This window comes from Pinus tabuliformis, chromosome X (assembly GCF_031772625.1).
Source record: "Pinus tabuliformis cultivar Carrire ecotype Pingquan chromosome X, CPIR1, whole genome shotgun sequence".
In the NCBI taxonomy this organism is placed as follows: Eukaryota; Viridiplantae; Streptophyta; class Pinopsida; order Pinales; family Pinaceae; genus Pinus; species Pinus tabuliformis.
Genome location: NC_142308.1, coordinates 1343039550 through 1343059661, shown reverse-complemented (window position 1 = coordinate 1343059661; position 20112 = coordinate 1343039550). Strand labels below are relative to the sequence as shown.

Here is a 20112-nt window from a genome sequence, read left to right as displayed (position 1 = left end):
TATAAATTTCATATCTTTATAAATATAAATATATATTTCCAATTTGAATATTATTAAAATCTTAATAATATATAATTATAGAGCATAGTTTTTATTTTATTTTATGTTATATAATTCTTTATAAATTTGTTGGTTAAATTTAAATATAAAATTATGAAACAAGATATTATTTATATAAAAAATGTAATCTAACTAATCCATATATATATATATATTTTTATATTTTTAATAATATATTTATTAAATTTTAATTAAAGTTTTTTTTTTAAATGTAATTACATGTAAACAGAAACATTTCCCTCCTATTCACACTGGACAAGCGTCTCTGGGTACAAAAATCATATCTAGTGCCTCGTATCGTATAGCACTGTAAAGCCCCTCTCAACCTGAAATTAAACCTGTGCCGCCTATCACGAAGCGAGAGAGGGGCGCCCTTTCCCGCCATTTTTCCGTTCCATATTGCATATCTTCCCCAAGAAGTTTCTATATTTTGCTTACAATTCTTTCGCTTCGAACGCACTCGGGTTGTTCATCGCAGAGTACTTCAGCAACAACAATGGGGCAAATGACAGAATACGAACGCAAGAGGCTCGAAAATGTCCAGCGTAATCAGCAGATGTTAGCGGCTCTTCGCGTGCACGATACAGCAGAGGGCCTTCGTTCCGCCTCAAAAAAACCCAAGTAAGTCCTATTCCCCATCCCCAAATGCTCCTAAGGTTGTGCAGTCAAAATAATTGAACCACTTTTTCTGTTTTGAAGGTTGGAGACTAAAGGTTATAAGCCTCCGAAGCGTGGAAAAGAACCAGAACCCTCTGTACTTCGAAGGTCCCTGCGGACCAGAGGAATATCGCCGGAAAGTATTGGGGATTTGGGCAGTGATAGCCCGCCTGCTAAACCCCACAAGCAGTTGATTGCGTCAAGCCCTGCTTTTCCGAAACCTCCCAGATCCGCGAGGAACGGCCCTCTAAGTTTAGCTGAAACTTATGTACCCTTCCGGGAAGAGGCCTCTTATGATCATTATTTTAACCTGCTCAGACAGCTCAGGGACCATGCGCCTTTGGCTGATTTGATACGCGCTAAGACAGATAGAGGATCGGAAAGCGGAGCTCTTGTTGGGCCAAAATTTAGTCTGGGAGACCTAAAGTTGGAGGCCAAAGATATAGCCAGGCTTGCTCCAAATAGAATATTCAGTATCCACATCTTGCCTTGCAGGGAGAGGGTTATTGTTGCGAGTGGAGACAAGGAAGGCCATTTGAGCCTGTGGGATGCTGATTGTGAGGAGGAAGGAAATGGACTTCACATGTATCTGCCTCATTCCTCCCCTGTATCAGGAATTGCGACAGCACCCTTTTCTGTGGAGAAGGTTCAATTCTTACCATGTTGTACCTTTTTTTTGTTATAATTTTTAGTCGCTGGTTGTTGTTTATTTGTTTCTTGCAGATATTTATATGAAAATTTTAGTGCTTTCTGTATGCTCCCTAATGGCAGATCGCAAGAGCAAGAACAGAACAATTATTTTGAAATTATAATTTAACAAGTGCATTTTGAATATGGCTCAAGAACAGATGTCAAGAGTAGAGTGGAAATTTGGTGAACAGCTTAACATTCCATTGACCTTACCATGAACCGAACAATGACTTGTTACCTAGTATTAGATAGTATTCATGTTTTAGATGTACCACAGTCGTCAATGGGTGTTGTGGTTTAATAAATGTGGTTCCTACGGGCTGCAAGATCTTGCCTAACCTCTTTTGGCAGAATCATAGTTGCCATATGTCTGTGTTGATACGTATGTCTATGAAAAAGATATACTATAGAAAAATTTATGTTGGGTACATTGCAGACGTATCTCTGCGTTGATATGCATATGTATATAAAACAGTTCAATATAATATAGAAAAGAATATTGAAAAATGCAGAGATACGGCTGCAATTTGCCCAACATAATTATCAAAATACGGTTATCATACTTTAACTTTTTTTTGGTATAAATTGCTGAATATGGCTGTCTTTATGCATAGGCTGTGTATCTGCTGCACGTCTGTGTTAAGAAGGCTGTATATCTGTATTAAGAAGGTTGTTAACTATGGGCAGAATCACACACAACAAAAAACTGCTGTACATCTGTGTATATGATAACTACGGGCAGAATCCGACAATAAAAGACAATTCAATAGACTTGGAAAGATGTTGGATAAATCATTTTTTTGATATCTATTGACATAAATATTCTCCCCTCTTTACCTGCGCTATTAATATTTAGTTTGTTTCCCTACTACTATTTCATAACAGATCAGTAATTTGGTCCTGGTGCATCATTAATAATGGTTTGAACAATACAGAATATATAGATGGTCAAGGCCAGTAACTCTTTGCTACAACTAATTTTGTATTGTTCCAGCTCTAGATTCAAACTTTTATTAGGCTGCCACCATGTTCAACTTTCCAGTATCAACTGTCATCTCTGTTGCTGATAATGGGGACTTATTACAGTTTGTTAATGCTTATAGTCACTGATATACGTTATAAAATTTGACATTTAATTGCAGGTTCATGTTTAGCACTGGGATACCATACTCTTGCTTACAATTAGCCATATTGTTATATCCCAGGGTCCATTACCCTTTAGTGTAGTGGTAACTAAGCGTGTTTGATACCCTTCCACTGATAAGTGGCCATTCAAGTAAAACTGAATCAACTTGGAATATTTTGAGTAGTCAAATGTCCGGTGTTCTTCATAAAAAATAACATCGAAGAAATCTGCCTGAAAGCATTTGTCATTATAATACTACTCTGAAGGCGTGTCTAATAAGTTTTCTTTGGGAAATGATCTGAACTCTTTTTGTCTTAGTTATTCACATGTAAGTGATAAATGCCAATGTTTTTTGCATGTGCAGGTCCTTTCTTGTAGCTATGATGGGTCTATTCGTTGTATGGATATTGAGAAAGAAGTATTTGACATGCTATACACGAACAACATGGATATAATGCTGTCAGCTATCTGTTGTCCACATGATGGTTATCAATCCATTTATTTTGCTGAGGGATACGGTGAAATAAAGGTGCTTGATTTGAGGGTCCGGGGTGTTTCAAACTCATATGATTTGCACGAAAAGAGGATACACACCATAGATTTTCATCCTTATAATCCACATTTAGTGTCTACAAGCTCAACTGACTGTACGGCAAGCATATGGGATGTGAGAAATATGCGAAAGAGGCAAACCAAAAGCATTGCTACTGTGCGACATGATAAGGCAGTGCATTCTGCTTACTTCTCTCCTAGTGGAAACTACCTTGCAACCACAAGGTATGTATCTGTCATTCTTTTAGCTCTGGCGTTAGAGAAAAAATAAATCATTTCTTTTCTTTCTTAATTATTATTATTATTTTAATTTTATTTTTCCCACCAGTCATTTTAGGCTATTTTATTATATAAGATAACTAAAACCGGACCATCCACTAGGTAGAATCATCATCATTTATATGAATTTTGTAAGTACTAAATTATAATACAAGCTTGTGGCATGTAATTGTGTTAGAAACTCTGTTGCTAACACTGGATTCATTCTATGGAATCCTTGCATCTGAGTCTCATTGTGAGGACGATGAGTCGTAGGTAGAAGGGTTTGAAATGTTGACTAAGGCATGGACCAGATTACAGATGATCGGGAAAGCATAAATGTTAATGAAACTTTCATTTTTATGATTGGAATAATTTTTGGGAGAGCTCTTATTTTGGAGTCTGGACTCTGTCTGATTGAAAAGATGTTGGGTTCATGTGCAACAGCTATGATGACAGTGTGGGAGTATCGAATGGACTCGACTCATGGAATACAACTTTTATATACCATTACAACCCACCGCGTAGATGGATATCTTCTTTCAGGCATGGTTCCCATCCTTCACCATAATATATTTACAATTTTTAAAAGTTTTATTTTCTTTTTTAATTTGTACAAGTAGGTATTGTTTCGAGGATTATTACTTGCATTTTTTTATTTTTATTTTTCTTGTGAACTTGCTCATCGTAGGTTGAGACATTTCTTTAGTTTGTAATCTTTCAAAACTAAGGCATGTTAACTTTCACTAACTATAGCTATGTAAGTATATGTGCGAATGCTTCATTTAGTTTATAGTAGTCATTTATTAGGCATGCCAGCTTTGATTAAATATCTGCTATGTAGCCATATATATCTCTGTGCATGTATGTATATGCCTTTGTTTTGTGAATTGAAACATGTTCCACCTCTCTATGAATTCGTTTATCTATATGACTAGCCACATGTATATTTATACATAAGTCGCTCTATTTTTATAGGTTAATGCGTCCCTATGAGTTTGACATTTCCAGTAGATCGTTTAGTGACCTTCAAGGCATTAAGGTGGAGCAAATTTAAAAATGTCGTGTTCAATACCTATCCCTGGTTGGCATGATGAGCCCTCCCGCATGATATATTCATGTACAAAGAGTTCAGTTTAAGATTACAGTATATAGGAAGAGTTGTAGATACTAGATATATATACAACTTATTGGCATAAATTGACGGCACTCTGTTGCACAGCTTGCGGATATGTTAGTGTTTTTTGTTTGAACCTCCATTTTAAAATGCATTACAAAGTACAATGTTGATAAGCTAACCCTCGTCAATATATCCATGATTATATTTTTATTTTTATTTGCTGTTCTATATTCATTGTGCTAACTACCTAATGTTAGAGATTATGAGCTCATGTTTGCTCAAATCCATCTTTTGATTGGATCAATAAACTTTGGATTTCACTGTTCCAGCGAGCAATTTTTAAATAAATGAGAAATCGGAGAAAAATGCATTCAAATTTCTGTGATAATATATGTGAATTTAGTAGAAGAAATTACAGTTCCAAGTTAAGACCAGATGGCCCCAACAAATGCTTAGTCAAACAATGCACAATATATGAAACAATGGTTGATGTGATATATTGGTTCAATACTATTGAAAATATCGCCTTTTTGGGTTTACCCATATTAGGTTGTTGATTTTGATTGCTTTTCATTTCTGATCTTTGGAATTACTCTAGTCACCACTGCTATTATTATTTGGACTTCAGAGTTCCATTGACGTACTTTTTTCACTTGTAGACATTATTATTTCATTTCATTTTATTCTTTTTGCAGACAACAATCTGATTCCACCCTCAAACACTTAAGTGATTAATGGGGGTCCTGGTGCCAGGTCAACTCCAGGGAATTCTCTCGCTTTGGAATTCGGATTAACGGCTGATAAGACTTTTCTAGAAAATACCATTCATAAATTGCATTTTTTTTTAGAATTCTTCAATCTAAATAGTAAGGTGGCTGATAACAATTCCAAAGGACTCAATGAGATTTGACCTCTATGGTCTTAAGCACAAGAGCATTTACCAATCACGTTAACCCTTAGGACTACCATTTCATTTCACTATTGTTAACCTTTTCTTTATAAATTATTCTCAATTCCAGTGAGCATCTTCGTCTTTCACTGGCAAGCAAAGTTTTTCTTATACACGAGTTACACCTTACACGGTCCCTAATTTGTTGACAAGTAGATTATTTATGAAATCTGTTAAAACTCTTGGATTCCACAACTCGTGTCTGTGTCTACTGGGAGACAGACTGATCTATTGACTGCTTTTTTAATCTTTCACTGACATGCAAGTTATTTTTCATTCTAGTCTTTCATTTCCTGACAAGTAGACTTTTTTACAAGAAGCATTTTAGAGCCTAGAATTCTTCAGTGTATGGCAATTGTTAGTTACGTCTAATTCAAAATACATTGTTTTAAGCTTCTTTACATGATAGTAAGAGCATACCGTTTCCGTTATGCTACGTGATTTCCTCACCTACTATGTGGCCCTGATGGTGGACTTTCTCCCAAGAAGACACCTACTATGTGGCCAAGAACTGCCCCACTTGCAATATAAAGGTGAAAAAAAGCTTTGTTATATTGCAATTTTATCTGAAGATGGAGACATATGCAGAGTGCATATTTCATAGAAGGTTTGTTCGAATCGATTCTGTCCAGTTTTGTAGCAGCCAACAAGTGCTTCATGTGCGTTTGAAAACTTTATTGCGTCTGTTGTTTGGCCTAATTTGCAACTTTGGTATGTTCATTTCATAGGATGTGCAAGCCGTTTATTGTACTGAAAGGTTTACCAAGATGATATATGATGTGATGTTATAACTTCTGTTTTATTTTAAACTTCACTCGTTTCTTTTGCAGGGCAATATGGGGATGGGATGACCAATACCTTTTCATTGGTAACATGGACAAGGCTCTTGATGCAATCTGTACATCGACAAAGATTACAACAACTTTACACAGCTCATTCATAACAGCAATTCCTACCAGATTTGCTAAGCATCCTTTCGTCCATGGCGTATTGGCAGGGGCCAACGCAGGTGGTCGGGTGTATTTATGGCGAAAACACTGAAGTACTTCAATAACGCTCTCGTTCTTTTGCGTTTTCAATTAGTGTAAGCTGTCAAACATTATATAATGGTGCATTTGGCATCTTTTTGCAATGGGAAAAAGAAATGTGTCGATGTTGGAGTTCATAGATAACATGTAAATTTATTTCACCTTTCCTTTTGAAATGTGTATCGAGTATATGGAGTTAGTTTACATCTTTTTGCACAAATGGAACATGGAGTCATATTAAATGGTATTTTTTTCTTCATTTCCATTTTGTAACTTCGTTTACAAGTATACGTGTTATTGATTATGATCACTTAATTAATGAATTAATCACTATGCATAAATTTAGAATTTTATGATAACGTTGTGCAATTTTACTTATTTATTTATTTCAAATTTATAAGTGCTTTTAAGTATAAAATTTTCATAATTTTATTTTTTTGTTTTTTCTTAATTTAATTTCATTCACAACTTGTTCAGTTGAAAAATAAATTTAGCAGTGAAACTGAAACAACACATTCAAATGTAAACATTGAATTAGTAAAATACTTGTAACACTATCAAATTTATAGTAATCTTGTAGAGTCCTTTATTAGAACAGTCTTGTAGGACAATAACTGAATGAATTTTCTTGGAAAACCCATGCAACCATTAGACAATTTGCTAGGGTGTTGCCCTTTTGTTTTCTGTGGGAGGGAATTACCATCTGAATTTTTGTGATCATCGTTGTCACCTTCTCCAATCTTGATTTAAGGCACCAATTTCTCGGTACCTTAGTTGAGTTAGAGCCATTGATAATTATTTTTAGAATCGATTTAAGGAGTTGAGAGTTGCCTTTAACCATTAAATTCATGATTCCTTCTTGTTTCGCATTATGCAAACCAAGGAGGAGCTTTGCTAGTTCTACCTTATATTTTGTGTTATAGCCTAATCATTCTATGAAAAAAAGGACTATTTTGTTGTTGTCTGTCTTTTATTACCATTCTTGCCCCATATAAATTTTGGATTACCCTTCCATGCCCCACTAAAGTTTAGTTTTGTATGGGATGCCTGTGGGGGCCCCAGTGAACAGGGGCATGGTTTTGTCGAGCAAAGTCTGGTTTAAGCATGGGATTGCAATATCTTTCTAATTGCCAACATTGAAAGGTGATGGCCTCACTCTTTTATGGTTTCCAAGCTTCCTTCCATGTTGTGGCATTAATAGTTTTTCTTTGATATTTGTTTTGGATCAATTCCTACATTGAATCGATTGTTCGTTCTTTAGATTTGAAGAGCCTTGTGTTGTGTTCTTTCTAGACATTCCATAGGAGGAAACTAAGGAATGAATTTCATGCTTTGTTCAAGATTGGATTTTGGAAAGTGTTTATGTTCCATTGGGCTAAGCTCTTAAGAATATCCCCTTGAGCTATGTCTAATTCCCTGAACCTCTCCTTTGTACCTAAGTTCTAAAATATCCTTATAGTTGTTCTCCTCTATACCTAAAATAACTTACGTTTCTCAATATCACATTTATTATTATTATAATTCAAAAATTTCAATAATAAATTTTTGGGCGTAGGGGTCTATTATGTATCCAAATAAAAAAATAGCACAAAAACATTAGAAATATAGATCAATGACTAGATAATAAGTCACTTTGAGGGGGGGGAATCTCCCCTTCCATCACATAAATGAACAATTCTTGGATGCTTCAAATGAAAAAACCTCCTTGGTATATATAGGAGTATAAAGGGTCAAAATATAATAAGGGCTCACATAAAAATAATAATGTATGGGCACAATAATAATAATGAACTTCTATTGGACACAAAAACAACACTATGAGGGCTAAAGTAGTATTATAGAGACATAACATGCCCCTCTCCTTTAAAAAAGTGTTGTCCTCAATGCTTGATTAGTTTTAGATGCTTCTATATAAAATATTCATTCTCCCACGTGGAGTCTTCCATAAGTAAGTTCTTCCACTTAATGAGATTTTTAAATTGATCGATTTTGTAGCTGTCAGATTCTTGTTTTTGTGATTCTTTCAGGCTTCAATATGATTTTTCTTTCCTTGTCAAGTTCTAGAAATATAATTTGAACTAGGATCTTGTCACCAATAACCTTTTTTAAGAATGAAACATGGAAAAATGGGTGTACTCGCGAAGATGCAGACAACTCCAATTTGTATGCCATAATGCCAATTTTTTGCAACACCTTGTAAGGGCCATAGTACTTTGGTGATAATTTATTCTTCTTATTAGCTTGCTTGAGGGACATTTTTTTATATGGTTGTAGCCTTAAAAATACCCAATCACCCAAATAAAAAATTCTCACTGTGATGTTGATTTTCCTATTGCGTCATTCGATTCTACACCAGAGTTAGGTTATCCTTTAAGAGTTGGAAAACTTGTTGTTGATGCTCGATGTGGTATTCCACTGTTTGAACCCTAGAATTCTCCCTTAAATATGATGTGATGGATAGAAATGATATCCATAAAGCACCAAAAATGGAGTCATTTTTGCTGCTGTATGGAAGGAAGTGTTATACCACCATTCTACCAAAGGTAGCCACTTGACCCGTTATGTTTGTTTATCAGATACAAAGCAATACAGATATCCTTCCCAACATTTGTTCACTATCTCAATTTTCCCATCAAATTGAGGATGATAATATGAGCTATGAGCTACTTGAGTACCAATATAAAAAAATAGTTTTGTCCAAAAATTTCAAGTGAAAATGGGATCTTTGTCACTTATAATAATTTTTGGGTTTGCATGTAGCTTTTGAATTGTTTGCACAAATGCAGTAGTGACTATACTAGCTTTGAAAAGATGTGATAGTGCACGAAAGTATGCATACTTGGTAAGTCTATAAACTACCACCATAATGACACTCTTTCCTTCGGACTTGGGTAGACCTATGATAAAATTCATTGATACCTCCTTCGAACACTGACTTGGAATGTAATAGTTGTAAAAGACATGGAATCTTAATTGTCTCAATTTTATTTCGTTGGAAAACCAAACATTCTACCATAAACTTTTGAATATTTGATTTAAATCCATCCCAGAAAAATTCCTTCTTAACCTTGTGGTAAGTTTTTAAAAATCCTAAGTGACCTCCTAAATAAGAGGTGTGAAATTCCAATAGAACCTTTTATTTGGGTTGGGAGTTCATATATAGATATAAGCGATCTTTATACCATAATGAATCATTTTTCCAGGTAAATGTATCAGATGCACTTGGATCTTGATGAAACTTTTGAATGAGTGTCCAAACCTCTTTATCATTATCCCTTTCCTCCCTTGCTTTAGTTATCTAATTAGGTTGGATAATAGAAATGACACAAATCAATGCCTCCACATGTTCATCCATTCTTAAGAGTGCATCTACAACAACATTTTTCTTCCCTTTTTTGGAGATGATTTCAAAGTCATAACCCACCACCTTTGTGAATCTTTTTTGTTTTTTTTTTGAAGATAATCTTTGTTTTAAGAAGTATTGAATACTATCATGATATTTTTTTACCTTGAAATGTCTTACCAGTAGGTAAGTTTGCCATTGTGTTATGCAACCAAATCACAAATTAGAAGAAAAGATAGATTAGCGACTTAAAAATTATCCTCTCTGAGAGGGAAACCTCTTTTACATCACATAAACGAACTATTCTTCGGTGTTACAAATGAAAATACCTCCTTTATATATATATATGAGTCTAAGGAGTCACAATATAATCAAAGCTTACATAACAATAATAATGTAATGGAACAACAATAACAATAGTGGGCTTCTATGGGGCACAACAATAAAAGTATGGGGGCTACATAGACACAACAATAACAATAAGGGGGCTACACTAACAATAACAATAAGAGGCCTACAATAGTATTGTAGGGATCTAACATTCCCCTCTCCTTTAAAAAAGTGTTTACCTCAATGCTTGAGTAGTTATGGAAACTTCTGTATAAAATTCTCATCATCCCATGTGGAATATTCAATGGGTAAGTTCTTCCACTTATTGAGATACTTTGAAATTGATAGACTCCATAGCTTTCAGGATATTGTTTTCATGATTGCTTCAAGATAAAATATGATTTTTCCTTATTCGTCAAGTTCTGGAAACACTGTTTGAACTGTAAGATTGTCACCGATAACCTTCTTTAAGCATGAAATAGGAAAGCTGGGTGTACTCAAGAAGATGTAGGCAACACCAATTTGTATGCCATAGTACCAATCTTTTGCAACACCTTGTAAGGATCATAATACTTGGGTGATAATTTATTATCCTTCTTATCTTGCTTGAGGGAAATTTGTTTGTATGGTTGTAGCCATAAAAATACCCAGTCACCTACATCAAAACTTCTTTCACTGTGATGTTGATAAGTCTGTTATTTCATTCAATTATGTGCCAGAGTGAGGTTATCCTTTAAGAGTTGGAGAACTTGTTGTTGATGCTCAATGTGATATTCGACCGGTTGAACCTTAGAATTTTCTCTTAAAAATGATGTGATGGATGGTGGATGATATCCATAAAGTGACATAAATGGGGTCATTTTTGCTGCAGTATGGAAGGAAGTGTTTTACCACCATTTAGCTAGAGGTAACCACTTGACCCATTGCGTTTGTTTATTAGATACAAAGAAACGAAGATATCATTCCAAATATTTGTTCACTATCTCAGTTTTCCATCAAATTGAGGATGACAAGATGAGCTATGAGCTAATTGAGTACCAAGGCAGGGGAATAATTCCGTCCAAAATTTTCCAGTGAAAATGGGATCCTTGTCACTTGCAATAATCTTTGGGTTTCCATGAGGCTTTTGAATTGTTTCCATAAATGCAATAGCAAATGTAATGGCTTTAAAAGAATGAGATAATGCACAAAAGTGTGCATACTTGGTAAGTCTATCAACTACCACCATGATGACAATCATTGATTCAAACTTTGGTAAACCTATGATAAAATCCATTGAGACCTCCTCCCAACGTTGACTTGGAATGACTAAAGGTTGTAATAGACTTAGGGTTTTAATTGTCTTAATTTTATTTTGTTGGAAAACCAAACATTTTGCCACAAACTTCTGAATATTAGATTTAAGTCCATCCCAAAAAAATTCCTTCTTGACCTCATGGTAAGTTTTTAAAAATCCTAAGTGACCTCCTAAGGGAGATATGTGAAATTCCAAAAGAATCTTTTGTTTGAGTTGGAAATTGTTACAAAGATATAAGCGATCTTTGTACCATAATGAATCATTTTCCCATCTAAATGTATCATATGTAATGGGATCTTGCAGCAAATTTTGAATGAGTGTCCACCTATTCATAATTATTCCATCCACCCCTTGCTTATGTTATCCACTCAGGTTGGATAATATAAATGGCACAAAGCAATGCTTTCACATCCTCACCCTTTCTTGAGAGTGCATCTGCAACAACATTTTGCTTCCCTTTTTTGTAGAGGATTTCAAAGTCATAATCCAACATTTTTGTGACCCATTTTGTTTTGTTGTTCTTCTAAAAATAATATTTGTTCCAAAAAGTATTTAAGACTATCATGATATGTTTTACCTTAAAGTGTCTTCCCATTAGGTAAGGTCGCCATTGCTTTAGTGCATGTAGTATTGCCAAGATTTCCTTATCATAAATAGGTTTGTGTAAATAATTTTCTTCGATTGGATGACTTTCAAAATCAATGGGTCTTACTTCTTCCATTAAAACAACACCAATTCCATTTCTTAAGGAATCATGTTACACAAAATGTTTTTGTGAAGTCTGGCGTAGTTAAGATTGGTGCTTGGCACATTGTCTCTTTAAGATGCTCAAAGGCCTTAGTTGATTCTAGAGTCTAAGAAGATGCATCTTTATTCAGTAATGATGTTAGAGGTGTTGCTATTCTCCCATAATTCTTGATAAACTTGTGATAATACACTGTGAACCTGATAAATCCTTGAAGATGCTTTATGGTTGTGGGGATTTTCCATTCCTTAATGGATTTAATTTTTTTAGGGTCTACCTTAACACCCTCATAAGATGCAATATGACCCAAATATTCCACCTCCTGTACTCCAAAGAAACATTTGGAGGTTTTTGCATATAATTGTTTCTCCTCTAATAGTTTTAGCACCCTGTTAAGATGCTGAACATGATCCTTCCAATACTTGTTGTAGATTAGTATATCATCAAAAAATACTAATGAAAATTTTCTAAGGGTTTGAAATTGGAATTCATCAAACCTTGAAATGTGGAAGGTGCATTAGTAAGGCCAAAAGGCATGACCAAAAATTCATAATGACCCTCATGAGTTCTGAATGTTGTTTTTGGAATGTCTTCATTATTCATTTTAACTTGATGATATCCTGAATGAAGACCAGCTTGGTGAAATAAATTGATCCATGTAATTCATCCAATAATTCGTCAATGAAAAGAATGAGAAATTTATCTTTAATAGTGAGCTTGTTGAGGTCCCTACACACCATGATCCATCCTTCTTGTGCACCAATACTATTGGAGTTGAGAATGAACTTTGACTAGGTGGAATTACAACAACCTTTAGCATTTCTACAACCATACGTTCAATTTCACTCTTTGGGCATAGGGATATCTTTAAGGCCTGAGTTTGCAGGAACGATTCCTGAAATCAAGTGAATAACATGATCATCATCACGAATAGGTGGGAGGACTTTGGGAGTCTCAAATAAATTAGAATGATTGTCCAAGACTTTTTGGAGATTTGGAGAAATAGATGATTTCAATGTTTGAATATATAGTGAACATAATTGTGCAATTACACCTCGTTGTTATTTCTTTAGAATCATTTTCATGCCATTAGAGCTAATTATCTTTCCTATTTTCCCTGCGATACACCTTAATTCAAATTCCTTTCTTTTCCAAAAAAATTCAAGAAATGCTCTTGAAAATTAAAAGCTATCATCCCCAAAGATTGTAACCATTGGAATGCTAGTACAACATCAACACCACTCATTGGAATGGAAAACATTGGAATATTCAATACATATTCCCCCATGGATAGCTTGATATTATGGCACTTTCTAGAGAAATTTATAGTTCTTCCATTTGCAACCATCACTTGACACTCTGGTGCTGGAGATAGGAAGCAATTCAATTCCTTGGCAATCTTATAGTGAATAATATTATGGGTACTACTCGAATCAATAAACACTATTACTTTTTACTTCTTGACATGTCGTTCTATCTTGAGAGTTTAGGAGTGGTAATTCCTACCAATGCATTACAAGATATGGTTAGAGTCATTTCTTCCTTCTCTGGGGTTGGTTCCTGGTGTAAATCCTCTTCTTTTGACGTTTCGTGCTCCTTTTCTTCCTCATCTTCACAATCTATGTAAAATAATTTATTCTTAACACACTTATGACCTTTAGTGTATTTTCTATTACAACTGTAACAAATCTCTTTTGCTATTTTTTGTTTTTTTCCAATTTTTGTGGTGTCAACCTTGTATGTTGTGGAAGGCTAGGAGCAACAACACTTCCATCTTTATAGTTGTGAGTGGTAGAATTACTTGTTGCCATAATTTTTCTTTCAACTTTTCTTGCCACTCCAAATGCCTTCTCCAATGAATCAGGTTCCCAAAGGCGAACCTCATGTTAGATGTTACCTTTTAAATTTCCTATGAAGACATCAATCCTATGCTCCCCTAGAATATCATTTACCCTAATATTCAAATTTTGGAAGTCTTCAATGTGCTCCACCATCGAACCCTTTTGTTTGAGATTTACCAATTGGCTAAAGAAATTGTTTCTTTTTGTATCATCATAATGTGCTATCATTTCCTCCGTAAAAATTGACAAAATGACAAGTGGTTTACGCAAACAAAGGCATCGATACCATACAAACTGATTGGGTTCTAAATATAAATATGCAATGCAAACCTTTTATGTGTGTTGCACATTATGGAGATCAAAATATTACTCCATCTGTAGTATCCATGTTACCGTATCCTTGCCATCAAACTTCCTCATATCGATCTTTGGAATATGATGTGTATTCAATCCAAAAAAGAGTCTCTGAAATCATGATTAACATTCATTTTATTCTCATCAAGAGTTTTATCTAATACCTTTTCGCAATTAGGAATCATTTCTTGTAGCAACTTTGTCGAAACTTCCTTTAAACCTTCCATGTCTACTTTTAATCCATCCTTCAAAGGTTCCATGTTTGATTTTCAACTATCATTCAAACTATCTATCTTAGCCTCCATTTCATTTTTGGTTCCTCTTTGGGAGAGCGAAATTTGTTGCACTTGGTCTTGTAATTTTGATATATCATGTTGCATTTATTCCTTCTATTCATGCGTCATAGTATAGCTTTCTGATTGCTTACTAGGTGTTTCCATTTTCTACTTCGAGTCATTTTGGAATCAAAGAATAATATTTATGCTTCACTATGCCCCTTCAGTCACTTCAGACTATTTTTTCAAAAAAAACTTATCCCAATTTAAAAAAAATACACACCTTTTTCTTGCTTTGTAGGAGCTCTATTTTGAATATGTTGTAGCTCTGTAAATTTGGATCTCCAAGGTCTGAGATTTCTTTCTTTGGTGTCCCTCTGATTCTTCTTTCCAACCCAACAAGTCAATCTGAGATTGGAGTCTTGAAGAAAGAGTTATGCCCAATCTCCCATGATGGCCTAGTTATAGACCAGTTCAATAGAGCGAACTTGTATGGAATGTCATGTGCCACATGCTATATGTCAAACTATAGTTTGTGTAATTTTAGTCTCTTTTTACTAAGTTCAAATCTGATGCTTAGAGAGAAAGTTATGACAATTTTCCTTAGGTCAACTATTTGAGACAGAATTTTAGAGCATGTAAAAACCATAACTTCCTTGGATCATATCTCTGAAAATATAGTGAAAAAATATATGAAAGTTGTACAAGACATTTACCAAGATTTTGGCTCCACGTGTTTACTATTTCAGCGTCAGAAGGCTCGTAGAAAAAAATTATAGCGAAAATTCCAAGATGACCCGTTTGAAGAAGCAAAACTCTAAAGCCAAAGTTCTGATTCCAAATTTTGTGCAACCAGCTCACAAAATAGAAGAAAAGATATATCAATAGTATAAAAATTATCCTCTTTGAGGGGGAAACCTCCTTTACATTACATAAGTGAACAATTCTTCGATGATACAAATGACAATACCTCCTTTGTATATATAGGAGTCTAAGGGGTCACAATATAATTAGAGCATACATAACAATAATAATGTAAGGGAACAAGAATAATAATAGTGGGCTTCTATGGGACACAAAAATAAAAATATGGGGGCTACATAGGCACAACGATTACAATAAGGGGGTTACATTAATAATAACGATAAGGGATCTACACTAGCGTTATAGGGACCTGTTGTGCTATTCAACAATGCCCTATTTATTAATAGTAGCAGTCAAGATTACATTAATAAATGGGGACCCTTTAAAAAATCTTTCCAAAAATAAGTTTAGAATTTAGGCATTTTCCTTAATAATTTTTGGAATAAGATAAGATATCAATCAAACGCTTTTTCAAAAACTAGTAAATGTCTGCCTTTCCCTCATATCGCATGATCAAGCGTGATTGAAAGCCTTACTAATCCACCAAATCTAGCGAAAAGAGATCAAAAGAGGACTTCGCGCTATAACACTTCGAAACTAGTACATTTATTATATAAATCAAGTCGTAAGGCATTTTTTGTTAAAACTAAGGCCCGCATTGCATATCACTATTTTTAGAGAGCGCACCTTAATGAGTTACCTTAAAATGTGCGAGATGTGAAATTGCAATGACAATATTTCTCTTATCACATCGCATTTCGGAAATTTAAAAGAACACCACAAACTTACCATCCATGGAAATTGCGAAATGCGATTGAGACCCGGACCCACTCCCGAGATACGTCACAAACAAGTATTTAGGTTCACATCTTAATAAAAAGGGTTTTACATAAGAAAACCTAACAATGAGCTATGTTTTCGAAACAATAGTAATCGACCTGCATCTCGCATCTCGCAGAAACAAATTAAATGATAAGGAAAGCATACAAACATAATGTGATAATGTGATCTGTGATAATGCTTTGCAAATCACAAAATCGACATTTTAACAATTTAAAGGCTCACCACCCTAGAATATTTCTTCCCGACTTACGATGCGGACATTAATGAGCATTAAAGATAAGAGATAATGAACCATTAGTGGGCATTTAGTAAAGGTTAATGCCATTAATGTGTGAAAAGCCATTCAATGTGATATGATATCTTCTCACTTGCGTTCAAATAAAACTCCTTTCTTATCACCTTTTCAACTTATCTGTATTATTCCATCTTACGTTCATTCTTATCTCTGTATATCCAATAGTTGCTGTTTTTCTCCATTTTCAGGAAAAATCCACAGAAAGACTCTTTGGGAGAAATGGCAAAGAAGGGCAAGGCAATTACGTTTAAGAAATCAGAAATGACCCCTTTATTCACAGATACTACATGCAACAGAGAAGGAGGAACCTATACATGGAAAACCATGTATGATTTATTAAAGGAAGAGGAACCAAGACCTCTGGAAACAAAGGTCATAGCTGATGGTCGTGTTTCCTCATATGCCTCCATTTTTGAGATGGCATGCTCATTTATGCATCACATAGTTGCATGCCCAAAGATAATCCCTTATATAGATATGGTCAAGTGGATTATTGATCAAGCTGATATTTCAGACAGAGAGTTTAAGAATAGAAGCCAAGAGTTTATGGGATATTTTTCGCTAGACAACCTACGGCTTATGTATTACCTACCAGAGCCACAAGCCATCTACAACAAATAGTTCCTTGAGAATTTTTCCAAAAAGAATGAGGACCCAACTGATGTCATCCGGACCTGGTCAAATAATGAGGGCAAGATAAAAAAGGACAAAGCGGGTATGTACTCTACTGTATCTATTTCTCCTCCCCATAGTTTGCAGCAGCCATGTTATGTAGGATGTTTGGCAAGCCCCATAGCACTAAATTTTCCCCAGAATGGCTGCCATTAATAGATGCAGTTGTAGATGCAACCATAATGAATTGGGCCCAAATTTTGTCTGATAATTTAGCAAAGGCGATAATCGATTATAGGAAGAAAAGGAGTATCTCTTTGAGGGTTTACCCTCCATTTTTATGAGTGCATATGTGATGGATGAAATTTATTTTGGTTTAAAATTTCCTATCATGGGGTGGAAGTGGACTGTGAAAGATCCACTTCCCATTCATATAAATCATAAGGGAATGTGGGAGTTTCAGTTTCACCCACATTTTTACAAAATTTGTCATGGAATCATGCTGCCTATCCATAAACAAATTTACAACTTGGATGCCCCTAGGTTTTCTAAGGAAGCCGAGGTAGATATCTTCCCAGTGTCCAGATGGTTTGGGAAGGAAACATTCACATATATCAGGGTATTTGGTAGCATTACCTCACCGTATGTCCTCCCATACTATGTTCCAGACAAATTGATGGCTAGAGAGATAACATATTAAACAGCTAGTGAGGGTGTGCTGACCAAAGGATTAAAGGAAGAAAAAAAGGCCATTTGGCCTACATTTCCATTGCAATGTGGATAATTTTCACTGCACGATCTGGGGCATGCATTCAAAGAAGCATAGATCATGCAATCTCTAAAATTACCTAAATTACCAGGAAGGCAGTATGACCCAAATGGAACTGCTAAAGACTTTACTACCATGGTAAAAGTGAAGACATTCAATCATGAGGAAGATGCATTTGATGACGTCTTTATATAGAAAGAGACATTCACAGAGGTGAAGCACATGTCATCACTACTTTTTGACCTAGCAGAGCTTGAAGCCTTTCATGAATATAGAGAAAGGAGATTGTTAAAGGTCCCATTGGACCAATTACTGATTCAACCAATAAGGGATCTAACTCCCAGTGTAAGTCTAGAAGGGAACTCCAGAGAAAATTTAAAGATGATTTTGAAGTAGAGTCCCAAGAGAAGTCTACTAGGGAATCAGATAAATCAGAGCAACAGTCACAGATAGGGGAAGCAAAAGTAAGGAGTCGGAAAAGGATATAGCCAAATCTACAGAAAATACAACTGAGCAAACATCAGCAAAAAAATAGGCTGAAATTCATTCCACCCCCATCTAGCCAACAAAACCCCCCATGATTGATTTAGAAAAAGAATGGGAGAATTTTAATAAAAATCTCCATACATAGGGACAAGCACTTGAGCCACAGAATCCACAACATAAAGAAACTCAAGAAATTACAGTAGATAAAATTATAAGTACTCAAGAGGTAGAGAACATTCCTGCCACTCCTACCTCTGAAATTGTTTTGAGGATTGAGGAGATTCCTCCTTTAGATGTGTTCTATAGCCCAACGCACAAAACTGTCATCAAAAGGAAGAGAAAGAAGAGGAATTTGGATGCTACAACTACTACTACTCTTGATAATGAACCAATGGATATTATTTGGAAAGACTCACCCATCGACCCTTCTAACAACCATACTAGACTGTCTTAGTTTGCAGGAGCCTACACTACAGAGACTATTGATAAAGCAACATAGGTACAAATGTTGCTCAGAGAAAAGGAAAATAAAATTCTGATGTTGGAACAACAGTTAGAGCAAGAAAAATCTAACCAACCAACGGAATTGCAAATAGCCAAGCTCCAGCAAGAATTTGAGCAAATGCAAATAAAACATCAAACCAATTTAGCAGAAAAGGAAGCACAGATACAAGAATTAATAGATAAGTATAAATATAGTCCAAATATTGATCAGTTTATAATTGAAGCACTCAGCCTTAACCCCCAGCTAATGCACCAAAAGGCAATTCTATGCCAAAAGGTCTCACAGCTGAGTCCTTATTGCGTGTCTAGTGACAAGTTAATGAGTCAAGTCGTTGACATGAGACTCGAATATGATGAATTCTTGAAAAGAGTTTCTGACTCCATCACCTGGTAGAATTTAGAGGATGGGAGGAAGGCTGATTTGCCTATACTAGAGGAGTCACATAAAGAAATTTTATTTGCAGACTAGGATTCTCGGTTTAGACAAGCAGAAAATGCAACAATGGTTGCAGCAACGGTAGCAAACATTGTTATTGAAAACATCAATGAAAATTTACACAGTACGAACTTAGTGGCAGAGTTTGTACCAGGCTTTCTTTCGAATTTCAAACAACTCGAACAACAGTGGAGGCATACAACAGGAGAAAAAGAGGAAGCAACTAGGCAAATGACCAGGTTAAACTGGGAAGCATAGTAACAATATTTAGTGTTACCGAGAAATCTAGTGTCTATTCAGAGCTACTAGTCCCACTAAGACATGTAGCTATCTTAGAAAAAAACAGATTAAAGTCACTTGTTTTTCCTTTACGAGAGAGAGATGAGAAAGAAGCAGAGAGTACCAACCTCAGTCTTCCACTTGGCTCCTTGCTTGTTTCCTTTCTCCTTTGACAGAATCTCGCCACTGCTTCCTTACTTGTCCAGCTTCAAAGAGCACCTGTAGATTCACAACAGCATAATTCCATCAAAGCATAGAGATCTTTCACTGTAAACAATATAGGATCAGATATATATTTACCATACAAATGCATATAACAAACATAGTATTCAGAGATACATAAGAATATGGAGGAAAACTAAAATAGATTTATTAGTAAAAGTCATAGAAGAGAGGATT

At 35.1% G+C, this 20112-nt stretch overlaps 1 protein-coding gene across 1 annotated transcript; it reads left to right on the top strand.

Annotated features, from left to right (window-relative positions):
* The first annotated feature begins 355 nt into the window (after positions 1-355).
* DRS1 (DROUGHT SENSITIVE 1) lies at positions 356-6699 on the top strand. Its single transcript, XM_089448239.1, has 5 exons — positions 356-681; positions 760-1363; positions 2898-3310; positions 3791-3889; positions 6243-6699. Exons 1-5 carry the CDS (start codon positions 557-559, stop codon positions 6451-6453), a joined length of 1452 nt encoding a protein of 483 aa, XP_089304365.1. The 5' UTR covers positions 356-556; the 3' UTR covers positions 6454-6699.
* The last annotated feature ends 13413 nt before the right edge of the window (positions 6700-20112 follow it).